This window comes from Tasmannia lanceolata, unplaced genomic scaffold (genome assembly GCF_043159265.1).
Source record: "Tasmannia lanceolata isolate RefF3 unplaced genomic scaffold, GAP_Taslan_0.1 ptg000002l, whole genome shotgun sequence".
NCBI classification, from domain to species: domain Eukaryota; kingdom Viridiplantae; phylum Streptophyta; class Magnoliopsida; order Canellales; family Winteraceae; genus Tasmannia; species Tasmannia lanceolata.
The window spans coordinates 55,200,278-55,226,179 of NW_027518679.1; the positions used below are offsets into that span (position 1 = coordinate 55,200,278).

The window sequence follows — 25,902 nt, forward strand, 5'->3', positions numbered from 1 at the left end:
GATGGCGACTCTGAGTTATTTTTAGGTACATCTCGGTTTCGAGCTGTGGCTCCTGATCATGATGTATCTCTTTCTTTTATATCGCCACTCATGCTATGCTGTGAGGGTGGCATCCGTTTCGAGAGTTCCCTGGCAGAGCTCTCCTTCACGTTGTGGAGATCTTAGAGGATCGCAGGAGGGATCTCGCGTCCCTCGGCGCTCGTCCTCAGGATCGGGGTCCACACCGCCGGATACCCTAAAAAGAGTCCTCTTCCCGGTGCATGTCCCTCAACATTGGATTCTTCTGGTCCTTGATATGGTGGACGAAAAGTTCTACATCTACAACTCCTTGAAAGATGTTAAGTACTGGACAGAGGTTCGACCATTGGTGAGTTCGAGTCTCACCTTCCTTCGTTAAATTTGTAAGTATATAAAACTGTTACCCTGTAATGATTGTTTCATAGGTTCGATACCTGGAGGGGCTATACTTAGAAAAGTGGAAGGTGGACGTAAGTAAGTTTCTAGTGGAAGAACTTGACAAGAGGCCCATACAGAGAAACAGGTACTAAATTTCATTAGAATCAGGGGTTAGGAAACTTAAATTCATTGTGCCTCTTATTTGCGCTCCACGAGCTTGGTCGATGATGTCTTCTTCTTTTGCAGCAATGATTGTGGGTTGTTTGTGCTGAAGGAGATGGATTGCCTGGCACGTGATGTGCCGCCAAAGTTCAGTCAGGCAGAAATCACGGTCATGAGAAGACAACTACTGGAGGATTTTTTAGATGGCCGGTGTGGCACGACTGTCAACTTGTAGGGGCTGTGGTGGTGTTGTTGCAGGTCGACGCTCTCGAGACATATCATTTCGAAATTGTAATGTCTGTAAATTGTAATGTATTATGGTGATTGTCAGACCACTTATTCCATTTCTTCAGTTCCAAATTGTAATGTGTGTAAATTTGTCCATTGTGTAAGGATCAGACAATCTCTTCCATTTTCCAACTCCAATGCAGGTTCAAATCGAATGTAACTTTCATGACCTTGGCATCTAATAATTGGTTGGATTAGGATTTGATTGTTGCGCATGGTCATGAGTTCACATATGCTGCTTGCAGTGAGATACACTATTCGAAACAAATTCAATTTTTTTTGTTTTCATGGGGATAGGATGGATGGAAAAGGCTCCAAAATAATGGACATAATGGAGGTGGTCAAACAAATCCAACATAGCACAATAGGGTACATATGATATTTATGTTAGAAAAAAAAAAATTTAGTACTGCTCGGAAGTCCGACATTTACTCGGAATTCCGCAGAAAAAAAAAAAATTTCTCGGAATTCCGTAGAACGTATATGCAAATTTATGTGTTTTTCACAACCCTGGTCGGAATTCCGAGAGTTTCTTCTCGGAATTCCGCAGTAAACTTCGACTTTTTGGAATCCGCAAAATCTATCTGGTCGGAACTCCGAGAATTATGTCTCGGAATTCCGCAGCGAGTCTGATGGTTTTTAAAAAACTTTCGGAATTCCGAGACATAGTCTCGGAATTCCGAAACTTATGTAACTCCTTTTAAACCCTCGAACGTGGTTTTTTTTTCATTTCCCTCTTCTAATCTCCCTTCGTTTTCCGTTCTCTCTGAAAACCGTTTCCAAACCCTAACTCCATTAACCATTCTCCCTTACAATCCGTTCAAATCTAACCCTAATTTATCATCTTCATCCTCCACAACCCTGTTTTTTACCCAAAAACCCATAAAATACGTCATCCCTGCTAAAACCCCCAATTTCTCTTCCTATTCCTCAATTTCCTCCTCCTTTTGTCAATTTTCTTCCATTCACACTCCTTCTCCTTCCATTTTCTCTTCTTTTTCTTCCACATTCCTCATTTTCTTTGTCATCTCTTCCATTATAATCAATTTCTCTTCCATTTTCTTTCATAATCTCCATTTTCAGAAATCTAAGGTTTCCCATCTTCCGTTTTACCCTCCATTACAACTTCTCTTATTCCCTAACTGTTCTCAAGATGCCTCGAACCAAAAATGTCCAAATCAGAGGTTCTACCCAACGCCAGGACGATGAAGGACCATCGAGGAAGCGGTCTAAGAAAGCTACGGCTCCGGCTCCCGAACCGGAGCTTATTCCAAATTCCTACTTCTCCTCTGCACAAGCGAAGAAGGCATGGCCGAAAATGGCTAATCGTGGTGTCCGCACCGGACGCTTCATAGAGCCCGACGTCCTCAAACACTTCGACCTTAAAGCTCGGTTTGACGCTCTTGGATGGACACAATTTCTTCATCTTGATGAGCTTATCTATCCTAGATTGGTACGTCTTTTCTATGCCAATCTCACAATCAGTCCTACGTACTTCGAAATTGAGTCTCGCGTCAAGAAAACAACGATTCGACTCAATTATCATGAACTTGCTGAGATGCTTGAGATTAGTTCCAATGGTTTTGAGCATTACTTTTGGCCTGGAAATGGGATCCATTCACTTAATGATCTTGATCACGACACTGTGTATGGTCGGATTACCCGGAGTTATAGATCCAACATGATAGTGAAAGCCTCCCATCTCATTCCTGAAGCTAAGATGCTTCACAACTTCATGTTCAGCAACTTCACCCCTCGCGGGGGCATGACCGATGCTCTAAGGCCCTTAGAGGCCTACCTCATCTATTGTATTCTTGAGCGTCGCAAGGTTTGCCTACCCTATATCATCTTCCGTTTTATGTTCCAAACACTTAAGCGGTCCAGAGCCTCCTTGCCATATGGCATGCTCCTTACGTGTATCTTCCGCAACTTTGGCATTGCTCTAGATAGTGAGGCGACCATCATTCCTACCGCTCCATTTGATGATAAGTCTTTCCGGCGCATGGCTCTAAACAAAGAAGTAGTTGAAGTTGCAGCTGGAGAAGAAGACGAAGAAGGAGAAGAAGAAGGAGAGGAAGAAGAAGAAAAAGAAGATGAAGAAGAAGAGGCGGATCAGGATACTGAGGCACCTGTGGCACCACGGGCATCTCAGGATTTCACCGCTATGCAGGAGGCCCTTCAGCTATCCATGGCTTCTCAGTTTGAGAAGCTCACTACTCACGTTGACAGGGAGATGACCAGTCGCTTCGAAACGCTCACTACTCACGTTGACAGGGAGATGGCCAGTCGCTTCCAGGCGCTCAGTACTCACGTTGACACGGAGATGGGTAGTCGCTTTCAGACTCTTACTACACACATTGATGAACAGTGGACCACCTATTACCAGTACCTCTCCGGTGGTCAGTGGGGTCAGCAGCCTGCCAGTTCCTCATATCCTCCACCACCACCTCCAGAGCAGTAGATGGCTTCAGTTCTCCGATGATGATGGATACTTTTTTGCTCAGACGCTTTATATATACTGACATATGATGTATTAAGCTTATCTTCTTGGATGATAATTTGGATAATGTAGTTCGTATGCTGGCCAAGCACCTGATAGGTAGATTCTGTGATCAGTCGCTTTCAGGTTTTGACAATTGTAAGTGCTCCTTTGCTTCGTAAAAAAAAAATTCTCATTAATTATAGCACCCCATTACAGAAAACATACATGTAATCCAAAAAAACATACAATTATTCCAAAAAATGTTTATGAATTCCAAAAAATGCCGGGCCTGCAATTCATACTTACAGAAAAAACGGAGGCAGGCAGGATAGACCAGGCCTGCAATAAAATTTGCACGAATCGATTAACGCCAGCACGGGTTGTATCGAGGACTAGTAAAAAAAAAATGTTAGATTGATCATACCTGTTCTCCATTGGTGCGGAAGGCCCGATTGGAGCCTCGTTTTGCTGACGATTTACGATGGGAGGATTCTTGCACGATCTCTTATTATGTCCAAGTTGCCCGCAGGTACCGCACTTATGATGCACTCCTCTTTCTAGTCCTCTCTCCACTCTGACTTTTTTTGGTCGCCCTGGCTGTCGTCTTACTTTTGGCGGCAATACCAACGGCAAAGTATGGGAAGGATCTGGCCATTGCGATCGATCTAACGTGGGATAAACTACTCCATCATAAGTCTTCCGATATGCATCGGCCAGATACCAATCCTGGCAGTAACAGTATGGATCTTGGTGGTTTAGTCCCATGGCTGCTATCGCATGCCCGCACGGAATTCCCATCGTTTGGAACATACGACACGTACATGTTTGCTTAGCTAAGTCCACCTGGTCAACGTGATACCTGGACGTTACTTGAAATTCGGTCCAACTACACTGCCACGGCGTATAGGCACCTGCTTCTTTACGTGCTTCCGCCAACCAGGATTCCGCTTTTGGTGTCAAACGAGTCGTCCATTTGCTACATGTCTTCTGACGGAACTGAAAGAAGTCGCAAACTTTCCATCTTGTGTGTTCGACAAGTGCTGCAATTGGCAACTCCCTTGCTCCCTTTAAAACGACATTGAAGCACTCAGCTGCGTTAGTTGTCAACACATTATATCTGCATCCCTCAAAATACGCGCTCGCCCAATTTTCTTTAGGAATGTCCGATATCCATTGGTGTGCTCTTTTACTCTGACTTTTAATACTCTCCATCGCTTCCTTAAAAGCACCCTCCCTTAGGGAATATGCAGCTGTCATAAAGAGTTTCCGGAGCTTTTCATTTTTAAAGGTTGAATGGAAGTTGGCACTGAGGTGATGGATGCAATAGCTATGGTGTGACCTGGGCAAAGCTTCAGTTACGGCTCTAGGCAACCCCTTCATCCGGTCCGACCCAATCGTGATGACATCTCGACCCGCTGAAATGAAATTATGACGGAACAAATGCAGAAACCATACCCAGCTTTCATACGTCTCAGCCTCGACTACTGCAAATGCTAGCGGGAATAACCCACCGTTGCCGTCTATCCCAGTTGCGGCTAGTAGAGTCCCCCTGTACTTCCCCCGCAAATGGGTCCCGTCAATTAGGGCGAGGGGCCTAACTGTTCGGTTGAATGCAAGTATGCTAGGGCCAAATGACCAAAATAAACGGGCGAAAGTATCATCCCCTCTTGGCCGTAACTCTCGGGATCGGCACAACCGTATTATTGTGCCATGATTCCTTCTTACCAACTCCTCAGTATACGCAGGCAGGATGCGGTAAGACGCCTCGGCATTTCCGCACTTAATTTCGTGTATAAGCTCCTTCGCCATGTGGGCTTTTCGATAGGACAATGTTATACCCCACTGGACCTTGATGTACTCTCTTATCAAAGTAGCCTTGACGTCTTCTGGTCGGGGGAATAAGGCTACACAATTTTCAGCAGCCCATTTTGCAGTGGCCATGGGATGATCGTTCCCTTTCACTGTGCCTGAGCATGTGTGTTGGGGGATAAATGTTTTTACCTTAACATAATCTGTGTAAGTGGTCCCTGTGATACGCCACGGGCAACTACGCTCCTTGCATCTAACGCCATACTTTGTGGGATTTTTCTCCTGTGGGACAAACACAAAATGATGCTGGATTGCATAGTCTCTGAGTTTCTTTTCAAAGACTTTAAGATTTGGGAACATTGCCCCAACCGTGAACTCCTCAAGTCGCACAATCTCATTTACTTCATCAGCCCCTACAACCATTTCATCTGCTTCCATCGGCTGCCTTTCATACGTATTTCCCAAAGCATTGCCTAGATAATTAGTAGGTTCATCCTGCTCATCACCCATGTCCTCACTGTCACTGAAGTCCTCTTCATCATCACCAAAGTCATCATCATCGTTATTACTGTCATCGTTCGGTCTAATCAATTCATTAGCATGAACATCACCTCCAAAATTCCTAGACAACTCCTCCTCGTATTGGCTTGGGTGGGTTGTCTCAAACTCGGTCTCAGTGGTGTCGGTCTCATTAAAATTGGGATCATCAAAATCCTGATTCAAGTCCACTTCGTAGCTGCACATCGGGTAGCAATTAGAGATAAAATAATCGATTCATAAATGAAATGAAGGAATATGAATAGCACTCAACAATTGCTCTCTACTATAATTTACCGATGTATGTTATGACTACTGCTATGTCTTCTTTTTTTTCCTTCTCGAGCAACGACCGATGGACTCGGTAATGCAAGGACAGAATTAATTTTCGGCCTCGAAGCGTCTGCAAATGAGGTAGGGATCGTTGCGACACCAACATTCCGGTAAGAAATATGATCTTCATAAACTTCACTTAAGTTGGCGTGACATCTGCGCAAAGGTGAGTAACAATAAAGGGAAGGCAATTTCACAAATGGATTGTAAACAATCAACTATTTTACCTATCACTCGTATATCCATCACCACATCTTCCTTCATCAGGAGGATCTCCACACCGATACAGCAGACCGACATCCGTAGGGTGAGGAGAATTGTTTCCTCCAAAATTGTACTCTTTAGTTACATACAAGCTCAGAGAATTAATAACCGTACTATCAAAAAGCATCATCACCAGATCAAGGTCGTTATCATCTCGAATATCGTATAAGATGATCTGATATGGGTCTAAAATATATCGACACTTGATGGATAAAGAAACATTACTTCGATTAGTCCCAATTTTCCTGTGAATTAGAGTGTCAAATTCTCTAAATTTTATTTTCTGACCCACAATTAATGGCAACTTCTTCCCTCCTACGTATTCAAATGATACCGCATCCTTTACAAAGCCGTCGACGTGTAAGATAAAAGAAGCTCTTCGTTCTACTGTTCTCCTGTTTACACAAAATTAAACCATTGTCAAAATAACCAATTCAAAAAAAAAAACCATTCCAATTAACAAGTAAAGCACCCATTTTTGAATTATGCACAACTTCAACCATTGCTAAGTCTCCATAAAACAACATAAACCACTACTAAGACCTACTAAGTCATGACAAGGAAATATGAACCACTACTTACCCCATATAAAGCACTTAGAAATACTATAAACCACTGTTAAGCCAATATAAACCACTGTTAAGCCAATATAAACCACTTATAAACACTTTAAACCAATGGTTATCCTAAATAAACAACTTATAAACACTCTAAAACAACTGGTAACTCTATATAAACTACTTATAAACAGTCTAAACCACTGATAGCGTTATATAAACCACTGTTTACCCTATATAAACCAGTTGTAAAAACTCTAAACCACTGATAAACCTATATAAACCACTTATAAACAGTATAAACTACTTCTTACCCTGTATAAACCATGTATAAACACTCTAAATCACTGATAAGCCTACATAAACCACTTATAAACAGTCTAAACCACTGATAGGCTTATATAAACCACTGATAGGCTTATATAAACCACTGTTTACCTTATATAAAGCAGTTGTAAAAACTCTAAACCACTGATAAACCTATATAAACCACTTTTAAACAGTATAAACTACTTCTTACCCTGTATAAACCATGTATAAACACTCTAAACCACTGATAAGCCTACATAAACCACTTATAAACAGTCTAAACCACTGATAGGCTTATATAAACCACTGATAGGCTTATATAAACCACTGTTTACCTTATATAAAGCAGTTGTAAAAACTCTAAACCACTGATAAACCTATATAAACCACTTTTAAACAGTATAAACTACTTCTTACCCTGTATAAACCATGTATAAACACTCTAAACCACTGATAACCCTACATAAACCACTTATAAACAGTATAAACCACTGATAGACTTATATAAACCACTGTTTACCTTATATAAAGCAGTTGTAAAAACTCTAAACCACTGATAAACCTATATAAACCACTTATAAACACTATAAACTACTTCTTACCTTATATAAACCATGTATAAACATTCTAAACCACTGATAAGCCTACATAAACCAGTTATAAACAGTCTAAACCACTGATAGGGTTATATAAACCACTGTTTACCCTATATAAACCAGTTGTAAAAACTCTAAACCACTGATAAACCTATATAAACCACTTATAAACAGTATAAACTACTTCTTACCCTGTATAAACACTCTAAACCACTGATAAGCCTACATAAACCACTTATAAACAGTATAAACCACTGATAGGCTTATATAAACTACTGATAGGCTTATATAAACCACTGTTTACCTTATATAAAGCAGTTGTAAAAACTCTAAACCACTGATAAACCTATATAAACCACTTATAAACACTATAAACTACTTCTTACCCTGTATAAACCATCTATAAACACTCTAAACCACTGATAAGCCTATATAAACCACTTATAAACAGTCTAAACCACTGATAGGCCTATATAAACCACTGTTTACCTTATATAAACCAGTTGTAAATACTTAAACCACTGATAAACCTATATAAACCACTTATAAACAGTATAAAATACTTCTTACCCTGTATAAACCATGTATAAGTACTCTAAACCACTGATAAGCCTACATAAACCACTTATAAACAGTCTAAACCACCAATAGGCTTATATAAACTACTGTTTACCCTATATAAACCAGTTGTAAGCACTCTAAACCACTGATAAGCCTATATAAACCACTTATAAACACTAGAAACTACTTCTTACCCTGTATAAATCATTTATAAACATTTTAAACCATTGTTAATCCTTATAAACCATTTATAAACACTCTAAACCACTGGTAACCCTTAATAAACCACTAATTACGATTATAAACCACTACGGAGGAATCTTACCCAAAGAACCTATATAAACCACTTATAAACACCCACTTGAGTACTGGTTTATGGTAGTGAAATACTGGTTTAACTTAAGAAATTAGTGGATTACAGTAAAATAACAACGATTATAAAGTGTTTAAAGTAATTTAAATAAGATTAAATAGTGATTCTTCTGCAATGGAAGACAGTAGTTTAACATGAAAAACTTTCATTCAAGTTTATAAACATGCCTAATAATGGAAAGAGAAGGGAGAGGGGTACCTTTCCATTCAATGGAAGCTTTCTGCAATGGAATGGTGGTCTAGTGAAGATTTTTAAGATTTCCAAATCTAATAACGTTTTTTTCCAATATTTGTTGAAAATGGAAGCGCTGTGCAATGCAATGAAGGGTTACGAAGGCTTTCACATCTAAAAATGAGGTTTTTAGCATTAGAATGGAGCTTTTGGCATCTAACAATGGAGGTTTTTGGGTTTCAAAAATGGAGGTTTTTGGGTTTTTCATACGTACGTTTTTTTGGTAGGTGGGAGGAAGAAGAAGAAGAGGGAAAAAGGTGGGTTTTGGGATTTGTTTTCTCCTAAATGTAATCATTTCAAATAGGTGATTTGATAGGGGGAGAGAGAGAGAGAGAGAGAGAGAGAGAGAGAGTCAAGGGCATTTTAGTCATATGCACTCTTGATTGGTGATTTAGAAAACAGCCCTCTTGAAATGTCATAGTCAGAAGAAACCCCTTCTATTTGGTCATTTTCCCTTTAAAAAAAGAGAGAGTTGGTTGAGTGTTGTACAGAAGTCTTGAGGTGTGACAATTAATCAAATTATAAAAGAGAAAGTGGGTTGTAAACTTGTAATATTTCACCGGACCGAAATTACTAAAAAAAGAGAGTTGGTTGAGTGTTGTACACAGAAGTCTTGAGGTGTCACAATCAATCAAATTATAAAAGAGAAAGTGGGTTGTAAACTTGTAATATTTCGACCGAAATTACTGAAATTTTGGCAATTTCGGTGGAAATTTTGTGTTGAATAAAATAATCATTCCGTTGAAGTACTAGATTTTGACCGAAATTTTGAAATTTCAGGGACCGAAACTGAAAATTTAAACCATTGTGTGGAGAGAGAGAGAGACCGGTCAAATGGTGGGAAACGCGACATATACGTGAAAGCCTACCGTTTTTATGTATTATTTAAATTAACATCTCCTTGACTTCGAAGAATAAGTATGGGCACCACTACCTACCAAAAAAAAAAAAAAAGTATGGGCACCAGTCACGACTCGCCAGTCTTGCTTCTTAGAATAGCTGCCCCCCTTTTTAATCTTTCTACGCCCTTTTTGGCAGAGTGCAGACACTAGGCACCGATTCCCAAGTGCATAAAGCATCTCTCTCTCTCTCTCTTTCTCGAGAGAGATACTAAAGAGATAGAAAGAGATGCAACACGCGGCCCAAGAACAGTCCGATAAATATGGTATTGGATCCGAAGACCCAACCATGCAAGGGCCACCTGTCAACTGCTCTTCTCCGGGCCATGAATCCGATGGATCGCAGGAGACCCAGGTGAGGAAATTCATCCAATGTATATAATTGAGGCTGTAATACGCCTCATGCTATCGAGCTTAACATTAGCACCAATAATCTTATAGTCCTACTTTTAGAAAATATTTGCTAAAAGGTCCCTAAAACTCATCTACGTCAATTTTCTCCGTTAAAAATTATAATATGACAAATTTACGCCCAACCCATTTAATTGGTTTTAGCGGTTTTTGAGTTCCTTCCATTATTTTCTGAAAAAAACTAGGAAATAAGCAAAATATTATCTCTTCCAATATTCTCTTCGAAAATCTTGTAGAATCTTTCAAAGTTGTTAACGTTTTAGCCCATTTTGACTTTCCTTTGACATTCTACCTTCTTCTTCTCCTAAGAATAGAAGCTAAACCCTAGTTCTTATTCCCAAAACAAAACTAAAACCCTATTGGTTTGTAAGAGATTTTTGGGAACTGTAGCAACTCTTTAAATACAAGATGGATTAGTGCTTCTCTTACAAAATGCCTTCCACTTAGGCCGCATTGGATTGTAGGAATTTTAATGGAAAAGTTCGGAAAAGAAAAAAATCTAAAGTTTCTTATTCCTTATACATAAAAAAAGATAAGGCAAACCAACCCTATTCAATTTTTCAGTTAGGGACCTTCAGTTTATGATGTTATCCTTCTAATTTAAACAGACATAATTCCCCTTTTAAATCATTGAATGAAAAAAAAATTCATAGAAATAATTTTCCATCAGAGTTATTTTCTGGCAATCTAACAAGACATGAATTTCTTGGAAAAGTTAGAAAAGAAAAATATTCCTAAATTTTCTTACTTTATTCCTACCATATTTAATTTATTTTAGAGAGATTTTCAATTTATTTAATTCCTAAAATGATTCTTTTGTTGAAGGATTTTCAAAGAGAATATTGGAAGAGATAATATTTTACTTATTTCCTAGTTTTTTTCCTAAAATAATGGAAGGGAAATTAAAAAACTCTAAAACCGATTAAATGGGTCGGGGGATAAATCTTCCGATTAAATGGGTTGGGGGGGGTTAAATTTGCTATATTAAAATTTTTAACGGAGAAAATTGATGTAGATGAGTTTTAGGGACCTTCTAGCAAATATTTTCTAAGAGTAGGACTACTAAGATAAGAGGAATTATAGACTGAAGGGAGCCCTTGCAAAAAAGAGGTGAAAGGGCTCCCCATTGGCTGCACATCATCATCATGTTTGACTTTTTAGCCATTATTAATGCATGATAGTGATGTGTAGCCAATAGGAGAGCCCTTTTACCTCTTTTTTGCAAGGGCTCCCTTCAGTTAGACTTCCTCTTAAGATAATATGCTTTTCTTAGGGACTAATAAGCAATTATTCTGCCATGCAAGGACTAATCAGCAAAAATCCCTTGTTTTTTTCGTTTTTTAAGAAAAGCAGGAGCTTAAAAAGGTATGCGTATACATTAAGCTTAAAAAGCCTTATTTAATGTTTTTCCCTTTAACGACGTAAGTCTTGTTCTTCGAAAGGGATAGGGTTTTAAGATTTTCTCAGATTCCTTCTTTGGGTCTCCTATTGTTAGGTACCTTACCGATACGCCAAAAGCTCCAAAGCTGATGGAACACGTTAAGCAAGGCCCTTTAAACCTGTCCCATACCAGGCTGGGTCCCACCTAGTCCCATACCTAGGCGTGCCCCCACTTAGGACCGTAACATACCACCACGCTTCCGATTCGGCGGTCCACTCTGTGATGGCTTTCACTCTGGCATTTTTCCAGGTAGCCCTTTTCACAGGTCACCCCTTCCATGGTGGCCTACTATGTGGCAACTTCACTTTGGCGGCTTTCACACTAGCTTTTTTTTACTAGGTAGCCCTTTCCAGGTAGTACTCTCCACAGGTCGCCCCTTCCCTGACTCGAACACAGGACATGGTGGTTGGTCTGATACCAAATGTTAGGTACCTTACCGATACGCCAAAAGTTCCAGAGCTGATAGAACGCGTTAGACAAGGCCCTTTAAACCTGTCCCATATTCCTATACCAGGCTGGGTCCCACCTAATCCCATACCTAGGTGGGCCCCCACTTAGGACGGTAACACCTATTGATGATGGGAGAGCTTCAACAACGGGAAAAATGATTCAGTATTTATTTGTTTGAATGGTTAGTCAGTTTTGTATTCCAGTTCTTTGATTTTTCTCGTTACTCTTTATTTTATTTTGGTTTTTTAATGATGAAATCGATAAGATATTATTATGTACTGGCTACAATAGGGATTTCAAATTACTGAATATATTTCAGACGAGGTTGTTGCAAGCAAAGGAAAATCTAGGGCGCTGATACACCCCCCCCCCCCCCCACAAAGAAACCGTTGGTGGAATGGTGGGCCCATCTTTGAACAATGTAGGCCCCGCCCATACCACACCATAGGATAATCCAAACCGTCCATCTGATGGGCCATAAACGTAAATAGGTTGCGTCCCAAAATATCATTTTCATAGGCTGATGCTAGCCCTCCGATCTAAATAGAAACTACATCTTATGCAACCTCTATAGATTGTAGGGTTGTGATCATCCTATGGAAATGATTTTTGGGGCACAACCTATTTACATTGTGGCCCATCAAATGAATGGTTTGGATCATACTATGGAGTTGGTCGTAAAATAACATTAAGGCCCGTCCACAACATAGGACGATCCAAGCCGTCCATGGTTTGGATAATCCTATGGAGTTGGATAATCCATAGGATGATCACAACCATACAATCTATAGAGGTTGCATAAGATGTAGTTTTTATTTAGATCGGAGGGCTAGGATCAGCCTATGGAAATGATATTTTGGGACACAACCTATTTAAGTTTATGGCCCATCAAATGGACGGTTTGGATTATCCTATGGTGTGGTATGGGCGGGGCCTACATTGTTCAAAGATGGGCCCACTATTCCACTAACGGTTTCTGTTGGGCCCACCAACTGATCCTGTTGTGTGTGTGTGGGTGGAGAGAGAGAGAGAGAGGGGAAACCGGTCAAATGGTGGGAAAGTGACATATACGTTAAATCCTAACGTTTAATGTTGGCCAGCCGTCAAGAGGGGGATCTCAGCGCCCTAAAAATTAAAACCTGCTGTTTTAGTGTGAATTTTATTGGCAATCTATAAAAAACACATCTTTAGGCCGTAATGTAGGCCAATCGTAGGCCACACCGATATTTTTCAAATTGAAGCGTACCATCCACAACATAGGATGATCCAAGCCGTCCATGGTTTGTATCATCCTATGGCGTGGTTCGTACAGTAACATTAAGGCCCAATTTAGGCCCCACCCATAATTTTGAAAATGAAGTGTACCGTCCAAACCATAGGATGATCCGAGCCGTCCATTTGATGGGCCATAACGTAAATGGGTTGTGCCCCCAAAATCATTTGCATAGGATGATCACAACCCTCCAATCTATAGAGGTTTCCATAATAAGCAATTTCTCTTTATATCTGAGGCTAGGATCATCATATGGAAATGGTTTTTTAGGACACAACCTATTTACGATGTGGCCTATCAAAAGGACCGCTTGGATCATCCTATGGTCTGGACAGTACATTGTCATAGTGGGTTGGATTTGGGCACCAAGGAGGAGAATTTTGGGGGCCGTTCCTGTTGTGGAGAGAGAGAGAGAGGTGGGAAACGTGAATGATTCAAGGGGCGTGGGGACACACTACGTCATAAGAGAAAAAGTGAAAAAAGGGTCGTTAAAGCCTAACGTCGTTGGGGGTTGGGGGGGGGGGGGGGGGGGGGGGGGGGGGGGGGGTTGAATATCATCGCCCAAAATCATTTTTTTTTTGTAGCATAAGTGGGAAGTTGTTGACCCAGATGAAAAATTAAATCTTGTTTAACAACATAGGCCCCGCCCATACCACACCATAGGATAATCCAAACCGTCCATTTGATGGGCCATAAACGTAAATAGGTTGCATCCCAAAATATTATTTTTCATAGGCTGATCCTAGCCCTTCGATCTAAATAGAAACTACATCTTATGCAACCTCTATAGATTGTGAGGTTGTGATCATCCTACGGAAATGATTTTTGGGGCACAACCTATTTACAATGTGGCCCATCAAATGGACGGCTCGGATCATCCTATGGTCTGGACGGTACACTTCATTTTCAAAAATATGGGTGGGGCCTAAATTGGTACGAACCACACCATAGGATGATCCAAACCATGGACAGCTTGTTCATCCTATGTTGTGGACGGTACGCTTCAATTTGAAAAATATCGGTGGGGCCTACGATTGGGCCTTAATGTTAGTGTACGACCAACTCCATAGGCTTATCCAAACCATGGACGGCTTGGATCATCCTATGTTGTGGACGGGCCTTAATGTTACTGTACGACCACAGGATGATCCAAACCATTCATTTGATGGGCCAACCCTTTTGGGGGCACAACACTTTACGTTATGGCCCATCAAATGGACGGCTCGGATCATCCTATGGTCTGGACGGTACACTTCATTTTCAAAAATATGGGTGGGGCCTAAATTGGGCCTTAATGTTACTGTACGAACCACACCTTAGGATGATCCAAACCATGGACGGCTTGGATCATCCTATGTTGTGGACCGTACGCTTCAATTTGAAAAAATATCGGTGGGCCTATGATTGGGCCTTAATGTTACTGTACGACCAATTCCACAGGATTATCCAAACCATGGACGGCTTAGTTCGTCCTATGTTGTGGACGAACCTTAATGTTACTTTACGACCAACTCCATAGAATGATCCAAACCATTCATTTGATGGGCCACAATGTAAATAGGTTGTGCCCTAAAATCATTTCCATAGGATGATCACAACCCTACAATCATAGAGGTTGCCTAAGATGTAGTTTCTATTTAGATTGGAGCGCTAGTATGGAAATGATATTTTGGGACGCAACCTATTTACGTTTATGGCCCATCGAATGGACGGTTTGGATTATCCTATGGTGTGGTATGGGCGGGGCCTACGTTGTTCAAAGATGGGCCCACCATTCCACCAACGGTTTCTGTTGGGCCCACCAACTGTTCCTGTTGTGTGCGTGTGGGGAGAGAGAGCGGGGCGTATCCGCACCCTAAAAATTACACCAAAACCTGCTGTTTTAGTGTGAATTTTATTGGCAATCTATAGAAAACACATCTTTAAGCCGTAATGTAAATGCAGATTCTGAGTAAGAAAGCTGCGCTTGTATTGGCCTATTGGGTTTCTCTCAACTTTCAATTTACAATGAAAAAGCCAAATTTCATCTATTGATATTTTATTTTGGCACACGGAGATGGAGGAGGAGGAAATATTTTGATTCAGTTTTGAGTTTTGTGCTCTTGGTATTATTCTACAAATTAAGAAAAAGCCCATGGTTATTTTTTTTACAAATTAAGAAAAATCCCTATTTTAATTTGTTTTTTTTTATTTTCTCTGCAATCTATAAAAAAAACACATCTTTAATCCGAAATGTGAATACAGAATTTAAGGAAGAAATCTGCACTTGTATTGGGTTTCTCTTGCATTGCAATTTAAAGTGAAACCCCCCAAATTTTTTCTATTGATGAATGATTTGGTACGCAGAGATAGAGGAAATATTTTGATTCGGCGTTTGAGTTTTGTGCTCTTGGTCTTATTTTACAAATAAAGAAAAAACCCATGTTTATTTTGTTCTGAATGTGATAATGAATGCAGAAAGTGAGGAAAATATCAGAAGGGCAATCTTCTGTTCAGATGGGAGAGAACAATGGTTTACATTATGAAGGGCTTGAAGGAGGAACTGTTGAAGATCATCACCAACTTCTCACCAAAGAAATAAGGAATGTTGACTGAGCCTTCAGATTCTGTTGCATGAGAAATCTTTTGCTATCTTTAGTCAGAATAAACGGAGGAAGACCAAGACTTTAGTTAGGGCTGGCAATTTCACCCGAAAAAGCGGGGATCCGCCCCGCCCCGCCCCGTTTGGGGAGGGGATTCCCCGATTTGAAAGGGGAAGGGGAAGGGGAAGGGGATGGAGTTGTCCCCGCCCCGCTACGACCCGCCCCGCTACACCCCGCTAATCAATGCCATTTTTTTGTAAATTTTTAAGTGTTTTTTTTAAGGAAAACTACTAGAAACTCTGTGGATCGGCTACAAGATTCCCCCAAACATAAACTTAGCTTGTCTTTTCCTTTTAATTAGCTTCTGAGAGCATTTTGGGAAATGTAATAACCTTTTCACAGATGTTGAAATAATAAAGACAAGCTGAGAGCCTGAGACGCTGAGTGTATGCAATTATCAAAAAATCGTAGTGCCAACAAAATTTTAGGGTTGGATTGCAGGTTTTAATTTTCAACAAAAAAAATTTAGCTACTAGAAATTTGTTTAATGTCAGCACTAGACTGAATTGCAGTTAAAGAAATAAGTCATTTGTTGATTTTGTTCTCTTCTCCATTCTCATTTCTCATGCTCATCTGGGGGTTAACATGCTATACAGAATGAACTAATGAACATTATTTTGCGTGTGTGAGCGCCCACTTATGGACTTTTAAAGTTCATTGTGACTACTGAAATAGTTACTTTTTGCACATTGGCTGTCTGTTAATGAAGGTAATCCTGGTGCTCATTTCCTATTTATCATTCCATAATTTATGCAGAAAATTGCTGAAAGATGAGGTCCTGTTGTTATTTATATTTGTTGTCTCATCCATGCATTTCTGATTTTGTCCATCTGTTTGTTGATCACATGAATAGAATCATAGCATTCATCACAATATTGTCTGTAATGGACGTAGAAGAAAGAAGCTCTGTTTGCTGGTTTGATTAGGTTCCAAAGAGGGGGCGGGGCGGGGATTTTGTCCCCGAAGGATGCGGGGAGGGGAAGGGGAAGGGGAAGGGGAAGGGGATTAGATATTCCCTGCGGGGAGGGGAGGGGGATTCCCCACCATCCTCGCAGAGGGGAAGGGGAAGGGGAGGGGGAAAATTCCCCGCAGAGGGGAAGGGGAAGGGGACCCCAACATCCGGCCCCGACCCGCCCCGTTGCCACCCCTAACTTTAGTGAAGTAGTATATGTTTGTTATGATTGTTAAAGTTGTTGCTATCATATGAAATCTTTTGCTATCTTCAATAAAAGGAGGAAGACCAAGACTTTAGTGAAGTAGTTTTAGATATTTTATATTTGTTAAAGTTGTTGCTAGTCTATTTATTTGTAATCCATTTCACTCGATTGATTAAGCAAGAAAAGCTAGTTTCAAGTCTCTGTTTTCTGCTCTGTTTTATTTACAGGAACGCCTAGAATGGAGAATTTCAGAAAAGTTTCGGTTTTACCCCTAATTTTTCTGATATTCTATGAGGTATCAGGCGGTCCTTTTGGCGTTGAGGATACTGTAAATGCAGCTGGGCCCTTTCTAGCCCTAATGGGCTTTCTAGTCTTCCCCTTTATATGGAGTATTCCAGAGGCCTTAATAACTGCAGAGATGGGCACAATGTTCCCAGAGGATGGAGGCTATGTCGTTTGGGTCTCGTCTGCTTTGGGTTCATATTGGGGTTTTCAGCTGGGTTGGATGAAATGGCTGGGTGGTGTTATTGATAATGCTCTGTACCCAGTTTTGTTTCTAGACTATCTAAAATCAGAACTTCCAGCTCTAGAGGGAGGTTGGCCTAGGATTATTGCCATCTTAATATTGACGGTCGCGCTCACTTACATGAACTATAGGGGTTTAACTATAGTCGGATGGGTTGCCGTTCTTCTCGGTGTGTTTTCTCTCCTCCCTTTCGTAGTTATGGGATTCGTTTCCATACCGAAACTTAAACCTTCACGATGGTTTGTGGTGAACATTCACAATGTGGATTGGAGACTGTACTTGAACACACTGTTTTGGAATTTGAGCTATTGGGACTCAATTAGTACTTTGGCGGGGGAGGTGCATGAGCCCAAGAAAACTCTACCCAAAGCACTCTTTTATGCTCTGATTTTGGTTGTTTCCGGGTATTTCTTCCCACTTTTGATTGGTACTGGAGCTACTAAGCTCGATAGAGAAATGTGGACTCGTGGGCACTTTTCTGCAAAAATGTTCGCGGGGACTGGGTTGAGATGGTGGGTGCAAGGGGCTGCAGCAATGTCAAATATGGGTTTGTTTGTGGCTGAAATGAGCAGTGACTCTTTCCAATTGCTCGGAATGGCGGAACGTGGAATGCTTCCCGAATTCTTTGGCAAAAGGTCTCGTTATGGAACTCCTCTTGTGGGGATTTTGTTATCTGCCTCAGGTGTGGTTTTGCTGTCTTGCCTGAGTTTTCAAGAGATTGTTTGCTCCGAGAATTTACTATACTATTTTGGAATGATCTTAGAATTTGTGACATTTATAAGGTTGAGGATGAAGTACCCTAGGGCCGTGCGACCTTATAAGATACCTGTGGGAACTGTTGGTGCTGTTTTACTGTGCATTCCTCCCACTGCTTTGATTGTTGTGGTTTTATATCTTGCTTCTCTCAAGGTCAAGGGAATAAGTCTCGCTGCCGTGTTGATCGGGCTTGTTTTGCAACCATGTATGAAATACATTGAAAAACGGAGATGGCTCAGGTTCTCCACAAACTCTGACCTCCCAGATTTTAAACCTGCTGAAAGTGAGAGTAGTGACTCTGAGCCGAAGTGAATTAGTCTTCTATATGGGCAGGTGAAGTGAAAATCTCGTTGTTTTTCGATCCCGATGCAATGTACAGAAGAATCTCCATACAAGAGAGTTTCTTGATGGCTAAATTATCTAGTTTCTATCAACCTTTCCAGGGTGACACTTGAACACGTATTGTAGCTTTATTTAGCCAAACTTTGTATTATAGGCTTATATATGCTGGTTTTCTTGATGGCTGTGGCACATAATCAAGTATCTATCTTCTTTCGCCAAGGACGGTGTTAATCTCCCTGTAGCTCGGGTCCTTTCTTCTTTTGTAGGGGTGTAATTTTCTTTTTTTGGGGACCTCTTGTCACATGTTTGTACATATCTCCTTATTAATAAATTTTTGTTACCTTTCGGAAAAAAAAAATAAAAAAATCAAGTATCTTAGCTTTATTTAGCCAAACTTTGTATTAGAGGCCTATATATACTTTCTGTAATTTGTAAGCTTGCAATCAAAGGAAAGATCTTGACAATCTTATCGCTTGGATAAGGCCAAGAGCTTGGAAAAAAGGTACTGATGATTATATCCGGTGATGCTGTTGATTGAAGCAAATATGTCATGCAAGTATAGATTCCATAAAAGAAATTGCTCTATTTTTCATATGAACATGCTTATTACAGAGGGTTGCATCCATTTTTAAAAAAATAAATACAGAGGGTTGCAAATTGCACTGTAAATCGAGCACAGATGTTTATATTGAATTTTGTAATTGTTTTTTGGGGAAAAAAGGTAATGATGAATTGCAAAGCATAAAACAGCGATGCTAACACCAGACCTTCATCGTACCAAAAGATTTTGTTCGACATGTGTAAATATGTTGCTCTACAGACTAGACTTACATGAATGATAGAAAATTTTTGCATTCTCAACATCATCAAAAGCAGGTACCATCTAATTTAGGGAAATGTTATCAGCACTACTGTATTTTGATGAGGGCACTCCTCACTTTATTAAAAGTACGGTATGGCCCACACCATAGGATGATCCAAACCGTCCATTAGATGGGCCACAGCCTAAATAGGTTGTGCCCCTAAAATCATTTCCATAGGTTTATCGTAACCCTCCGATCTATAGGGGGTTAGGATCAACCCTCTAACATTCAGATCGGAGGGTTAGGATTAACCTATGGAAATGATTTTTCGGCGGTATATAACACAATGTAGTGTCCTTAGCATCTTCTGTGCCCTGCTCCTCCTACATGAAGTTTCATGACATGAAGGTAGTCTACAAAGGAAGCCACTCTATGGGTCTTTTCCAGATTTATTACTGTCCAAGACCAATGATTCTCATGGGGAAAATTGTGTGAATGCCTCCGATAAAGCTAGTCTGAAACTATAGACTTGATGTGATGGCAGCCCTTGTGTAAAGTTTTTCTAGGGAACTCTTAGAACTACCTTGGTTGGTGATGCCTTTCATGTTCAATCTCCATTGGATTCTTTAAACATAGTCCTGTGGTATGGACGCTGACAGATGTTAAAATTGATCTGGTACTGATATCTGAACTGATCTACTCTCTTGTATTATTGGCTTTGTCAGATGGAATCAGTTCCAGCCTTCTGTTGTATTCTAGTTTTCTCTTCTACATAAGAACAGGTACCCAACACTTAGTACCTTATGGGCAAGTGTGTGTTCAGCCCTGATTCTTTTCTCAAATCCTCCACCTTCAACCAAGGAGTTTTGATAATAAATGGAGTCAGGCAGTACATTTTTCAGTCCAGATTCTATGCTGAATCATCTCATCTCCCGCATAGATATTATGATAATTATGTCGATTTGGAAGATATAGATCCAAAGTTGAAGAAATTTGCAAATGCCTTGATGCCACATTGCCACTGAAAGAGAAGATGTTCTTTTCTCCGTGTTTAAAATTTGAACTATAAAATTCAAAATGTATCAAGAAACAAGTGAGTTCATCCCAGAAATAACTGAATTATTGAAAATAGAAAAAAACGTGATCAAAATTAAGAGAAACTGATTGTTTTTCACCACACCGAATCTCTTCCTCACAAGATCAACTGGCTGTATATTTTCTTGAAAATCTTGTGCAATATTCCACAAATTGAGCGAAAAGAATGTTAAACTTGCAGAGATCAACCCAGAAATCTGGCTGTGACCGAAATTTTGACCATTTCAACACATTTCGGTCATGTCAACCAAAACGTTACGCTGTAAATTCTGCAAGTGTATATATTATATTATTTCAGTAGCTACTTGAAATCAGGTGTTCGAAATTTGATATAAAATACTATAAAATTACAGAAACAGATGTAAACATATGCAAATGATGGAAAAGTTCTTTGCAAAAGAATAATGCTTGAACTGCATGTGTGTCCTGAAAATGTGCTTGTAATCTCCAAAAACAACTATTCTGAAATAGTTGTATCTAAAAATATATTTGTGCCGAGCTTTCATTGGACGTATAAGCCCTGTCGCATGAAATTTTCTTGAATAGAGAAAACTTGGACAAAAAAGCGCAACACTTGTACATCGAATACGAACATGATCTAATATCACAACAAAAAATAAAACTAAAAACAAGTTGAATTCATGCAATAGAGCTCTAATGTCGTCCACATAATATGATAGTCAAGACTTTCCACCTACTCAAGTATTTTGCATATTTTGCTTCTCACTTAGGCCATGCCTGGCGGCCAGGAATTTTTTTTTCTTTCATGATAAATTGGTGTCTCCGGGTGGTGAGAGAGGAGTAGGGAGGAGAGAGTTTTGACAGGGCATGATTGAGATGAGGGCGAGGAGTGGCTAAAAATCAGGAAAAAGTCGATCCTATTTTTACTAGAGTTTTTTGTTTCCTGATTTTTAGCCACTTCTTGCCACTTGGAGACACTAGTTTTGTGATTTTTGTTTCCTGATTTTTAGTCACTTCACCCGCCCTACCGCTCTCTCACCACCTGGAGACACCAGCTTATCATGAAAAAAAATTCATGGTAGCCAAATGTGCCCTCATAAGAACAGGTCCTTCATCAATTGTACACAGAACTCAAATAGGTTGTAAAATTTAGGATCTTGGTGGATTCGAACCATCATCCCCTTGAAAGACATTGGGGCCAATGTCATTTTCCAAGTGCTCTACCATACTTGAGCTGAGGACAGTAGAAGATTAAGTGTACACCAATTCTGAAGAGTCAGAAGAATTATAAACAAATGGATGATATTATTGCCATAACATGAGAAACACAACCAGAACAGAAGAAAATTTTGCAACTATTGAAATTAAATGCATGGGAAATAGAATGGAAAGACAGCTACACTTGCATGATATTTGTTTTTACACATTTGAACATATTAGTGGATGAATATCAACATTGTCTACTCTTCTTTTTTGTTCTCTCTTGAATGTGTTCCACTGATAATCTCATTCGGGTCCATCCTAACAATCAACATTGGGTCCAACAAGGGGTTGACAATGAGCTTGTTATTAGGAGTTTAGGACCTTCGATCTGGTGGACCATCATAATATTATCCACATGGTTCTAGTCTGAAAGCTAGTTCAGGATTGAGAGTGAACTTGGGAAAAGAGTTTCTTAGCGGATTGCAACGTCAATCCCCCTCTTTTCTTTAGAGGTTGGCCGAAGCTTTGAGTTGTTCTACCTTGTCTTTGCCAATCACATATCTTGTATTGCCAATTTGCCATTAGGTCTCCGACTCTCACCCTCGGCTTGCTTATTGATCCAATGGGCGTGCCCTTGCAGCTGGTTTTTGCAAGTGCATCCTTTGTTGAATCCATTGATTTTTGGGATTTCTTTAATCGAATATTGTTGGTAGCTACATTAGATTAGGGATGTCAATAACCAACGATTACGTTGGCTAGTTAGTTTTAGCAATCTTTTATATTTATCTTTTAGTTTTCTTTTATTTATCATTTATTCTGATTGGTTGTAGAGTCCTAGTGTGTTGAAACTTGAGATCATTTTAGACGTTTATAATTTCTTATCTCTTAATGGAAAAGGTAGACAAGATTTCAACCAAATTTCGTGCTCTTGTACGAGGGACTGGTTTCCCAAACGAACCATTATTTTTTCTTCTGCTTGTCTATTTCTGGGTACCTATCATTTTGGTATCAGAGCTGGTTGATCTTAGCATGACAAAAAGGAGTTAACTCAAGAACAATTCAGCTATGGAAGAGAGAGTGGAGAAGTTGGAAGAGACCGTTAACAATCTGGCAGAGATGTTTCACAAATTTATGGAAAGTCAAAAGCAAAAATCTGTCGAGGATGAGGCTTCCCATGGCAAGGTTAACTATTCCAATGTGGAATTAGGAGGAAACGACGCATCAGGGTCTAGAACAAAGGGAGGATCTATCCAAGCGAGGTACACTCGGTTGGATTTCCCTAAATACAATGGATCAGAAGAACCGATGGGATGGGTATATCGTGCAGAACAATTTTTTCGCTTCCATAAGATTGCAGAAGATATGAAGGTACCTCTTTCATCGTTCCATCTAGAGAGTGAAGCGCTACAATGGTTTCAATGGTACGAGAAAGTTTACAAAAATATGGAGTGGAAGGACTTGAAGTTAGCCTTGTGTGTTAGATTTGGCCCTACGGACTTTCAAGACTTTGATTCGGCACTCAACAAACTTCAGCAAACAACTTCGATACGGGAATATCAAAAACAATTCGAGAGGCTGTCTAACATGGTTGAAGGATGGACTGAGAAGGCCTTGGTCGAGACTTTTGTGGGAGGCCTCAAGGATGAGTTGGCAGGAGAAGTTCAAGTCTTCCGTCCGAAGACATTGAATGAGGCTATTGGGTTGGCGTGGATGATGGAAGAAAAAATCCTTATACCAGACGCCATTAAAGACCAGCTTTAACCACTATTAAAACAATTCAATTCCAAGCAAAAAGAGGGGAAAAGGTGCTGGACGTCCGCTCCCTCCTTTCCACCCTCCACTTTCAACCCATCTGCCCAGCATGTGGAGAAAAAGCCCATGCATTAGTACTGGTAAACTTGATCGTACCTCTGTTATTTCTTGATGTTCATCATACGGTTGGTCCAGAATCTGACTTGGGTGTCGAAGTGGTCATCCGGGACCCACCCCAGATCTCCTTGACCCCTTTGTTTGTGGTTAAAGATACCAGTAGAGGCTCTCTACCCGCCGTGCGATCGCAAACCCGGATTTTGGCCCCATCAGGATGTCTCTTGGTTAACCATGGCATATTTGCTTATGTGTCACCCTTGTCCCTTCCTTATAATATCCAAGCCCAATATCACAAAAAAGGTGAAATTTCACACCCGAGAATGATGCCCCCCCCCCCCCCCCCCCCCCTCTCTATGTCGGTAATGACACATCCTACCATCACTCTATGAGGTTCTTTGAGTCCCCTGTAAATCCAATGCTTGTCCCCCCCGCATTGACTACTCATTCCTCTATTCTCCAAGTCTATGTCATGCAACCAAACAGGCCCAATGTCGAAACGGGGACTGGTTGTTATGTACCTCCTAAAACTGGTGAGTATTCCTAGCAGCTAGAGGTGCAGCTTTGTGATGACCCAAATTTCTCCTTCTTCTACTTTAATAAAACTCCAAATTAATAGCCAATTTCAATTCATCATTAAAACCACACAAGATAAAGAACATTAATGAATAGCATTTCTAAAATCAATTACTTCCATACATTGCAGTTCATAGACTTGCGAGATTAGGGTAATAGCAAAGCGTGTAGAAACTGTAGAAAACAGCGAGCAGAATAATTGGCCTTACTCCAATTCAAAATGATAGTGGGGAAGCTCTTCAAAAAATGTAGAAACTGTAGAAAACAGCGATCAGAGTAATTGAAGCCTTACAACCTTCTGTTCTGGTTGTATGCTATTGATATTGAATTATGTAACTTACAAGACAATAATGCCCTTCTAAGAGCACAATATTACAAAGATTATAATATACAAATAATTACATGCTATTACCCTCCCGCAATTTGAGCGGGTTTGGAACAAACTGTCAAATTGGAACATAAAATAAAGCGTGTCGACGATAATCCCTTGGTAAAAATATCAGCAATTTGTCTTTCTGTAGGAGTAAAGAAAACGTGAAGTTCACCTCGTGCAACTTTTTCACGAACAAAATGATAATCAATGTCAACATGCTTCATACGTGAATGCATAATCAGATTCGCCACCAAATATGTTGCGCCTATATTATCACAATGTAATATGACAGGCTTGGGGAGAAAAATTTCAAGTTCTCACAGCAATGATTTGATCCAACACATATCTGCAACTGCGTATGCTAGTGCGCGATATTCAGACTCGATACTAGAGCGAGAAACCGTAGGTTGCTTTTTAGCAGACCAGGAAATTAAATTTTTTTTCAAGGAAAATACAAAATCCAGGTGTAGATCTTCTTGTACTCAGACAGTTAGCCCAATTAGCATCGGAATTGGCACAAAGATGATTAAGAGATGACGAAAATAAGGACATACCAAAGGTAATTGTGCCCTTTAAGTAGCGTAGTATTCTCTTGACAGCCTGAAAATGTGGTTCTCTGGGTGCGTGCATAAACTGAGAAACTAGATTTACAGCATAGGAAATATCCGGTCTTGTAAAAGTTAAGTACTGGAGAGAGCCAACAATACTTCTGTATTCAGTCGGATTATCTAAAAACTCACCTGTATCATCAGATAATTGACATTTTTGGGTAATAGGAGTAGAAACTGAATTTGAATGTAACATATTTGTCTTGGTCAGAATTTCAGTTGTATACTTCTCTTGACACAAAAATAATCCATCCGTTGTTTGATATGCCTGAATTCCAAGAAAATAATGTAACTTTCCCAAATCCGTCATTGCAAATTCGCTATGAAGAATCGTGATGATTGATTCTAACAAAGTATCATTGGAAGCTGTCAAAATAATGTCATCCACATAAAGGAGAAGAATAGCCATGCTAGTAGAGGTTTGAAGAATAAACATAGAACTGTCGGATTTATTGCATTTAAAACCTTTTTCCAATATAAAGCGAGTGAATCTTTGAAACCAAGCTCTAGGAGCTTGTTTCAATCCATATAATGCACGCCGAAGTTTACAAACATGATTTGGGAAATCTGGATGAACAAAACCCTGAGGTTGAGACATGTATACCTCTTCTTGTAATTCTCC

The 25,902-nt window shown here is 40.0% G+C and overlaps 1 protein-coding gene and 1 pseudogene across 1 annotated transcript; both read left to right on the forward strand.

Annotated features, from left to right (window-relative positions):
* Nucleotides 1–252: 252 nt before the first annotated feature.
* Nucleotides 253–1,010, forward strand: LOC143887244 (putative ubiquitin-like-specific protease 1B). Its single transcript, XM_077391361.1, has 3 exons — nucleotides 253–367; nucleotides 444–541; nucleotides 643–1,010. Exons 1-3 carry the CDS (start codon nucleotides 296–298, stop codon nucleotides 791–793), a joined length of 321 nt encoding a protein of 106 aa, XP_077247476.1. The 5' UTR covers nucleotides 253–295; the 3' UTR covers nucleotides 794–1,010.
* Nucleotides 1,011–17,191: 16,181 nt separating this feature from the next.
* LOC143887252 (putative polyamine transporter At1g31830 pseudogene) lies at nucleotides 17,192–19,112 on the forward strand (annotated as a pseudogene).
* Nucleotides 19,113–25,902: the final 6,790 nt, after the last annotated feature.

Bases quoted from the DNA above. Each gene is read 5' to 3' on its own strand.
- LOC143887244 (XM_077391361.1), top strand. From the start codon at position 296: ATGGTGGACGAAAAGTTCTACATCTACAACTCCTTGAAAGATGTTAAG. The intron at 368-443 runs GTGAGTTCGAGT...ATTGTTTCATAG, and splicing joins GGACAGAGGTTCGACCATTG to GTTCGATACCTGGAGGGGCT. The intron at 542-642 runs GTACTAAATTTC...CTTCTTTTGCAG, and splicing joins AGGCCCATACAGAGAAACAG to CAATGATTGTGGGTTGTTTG.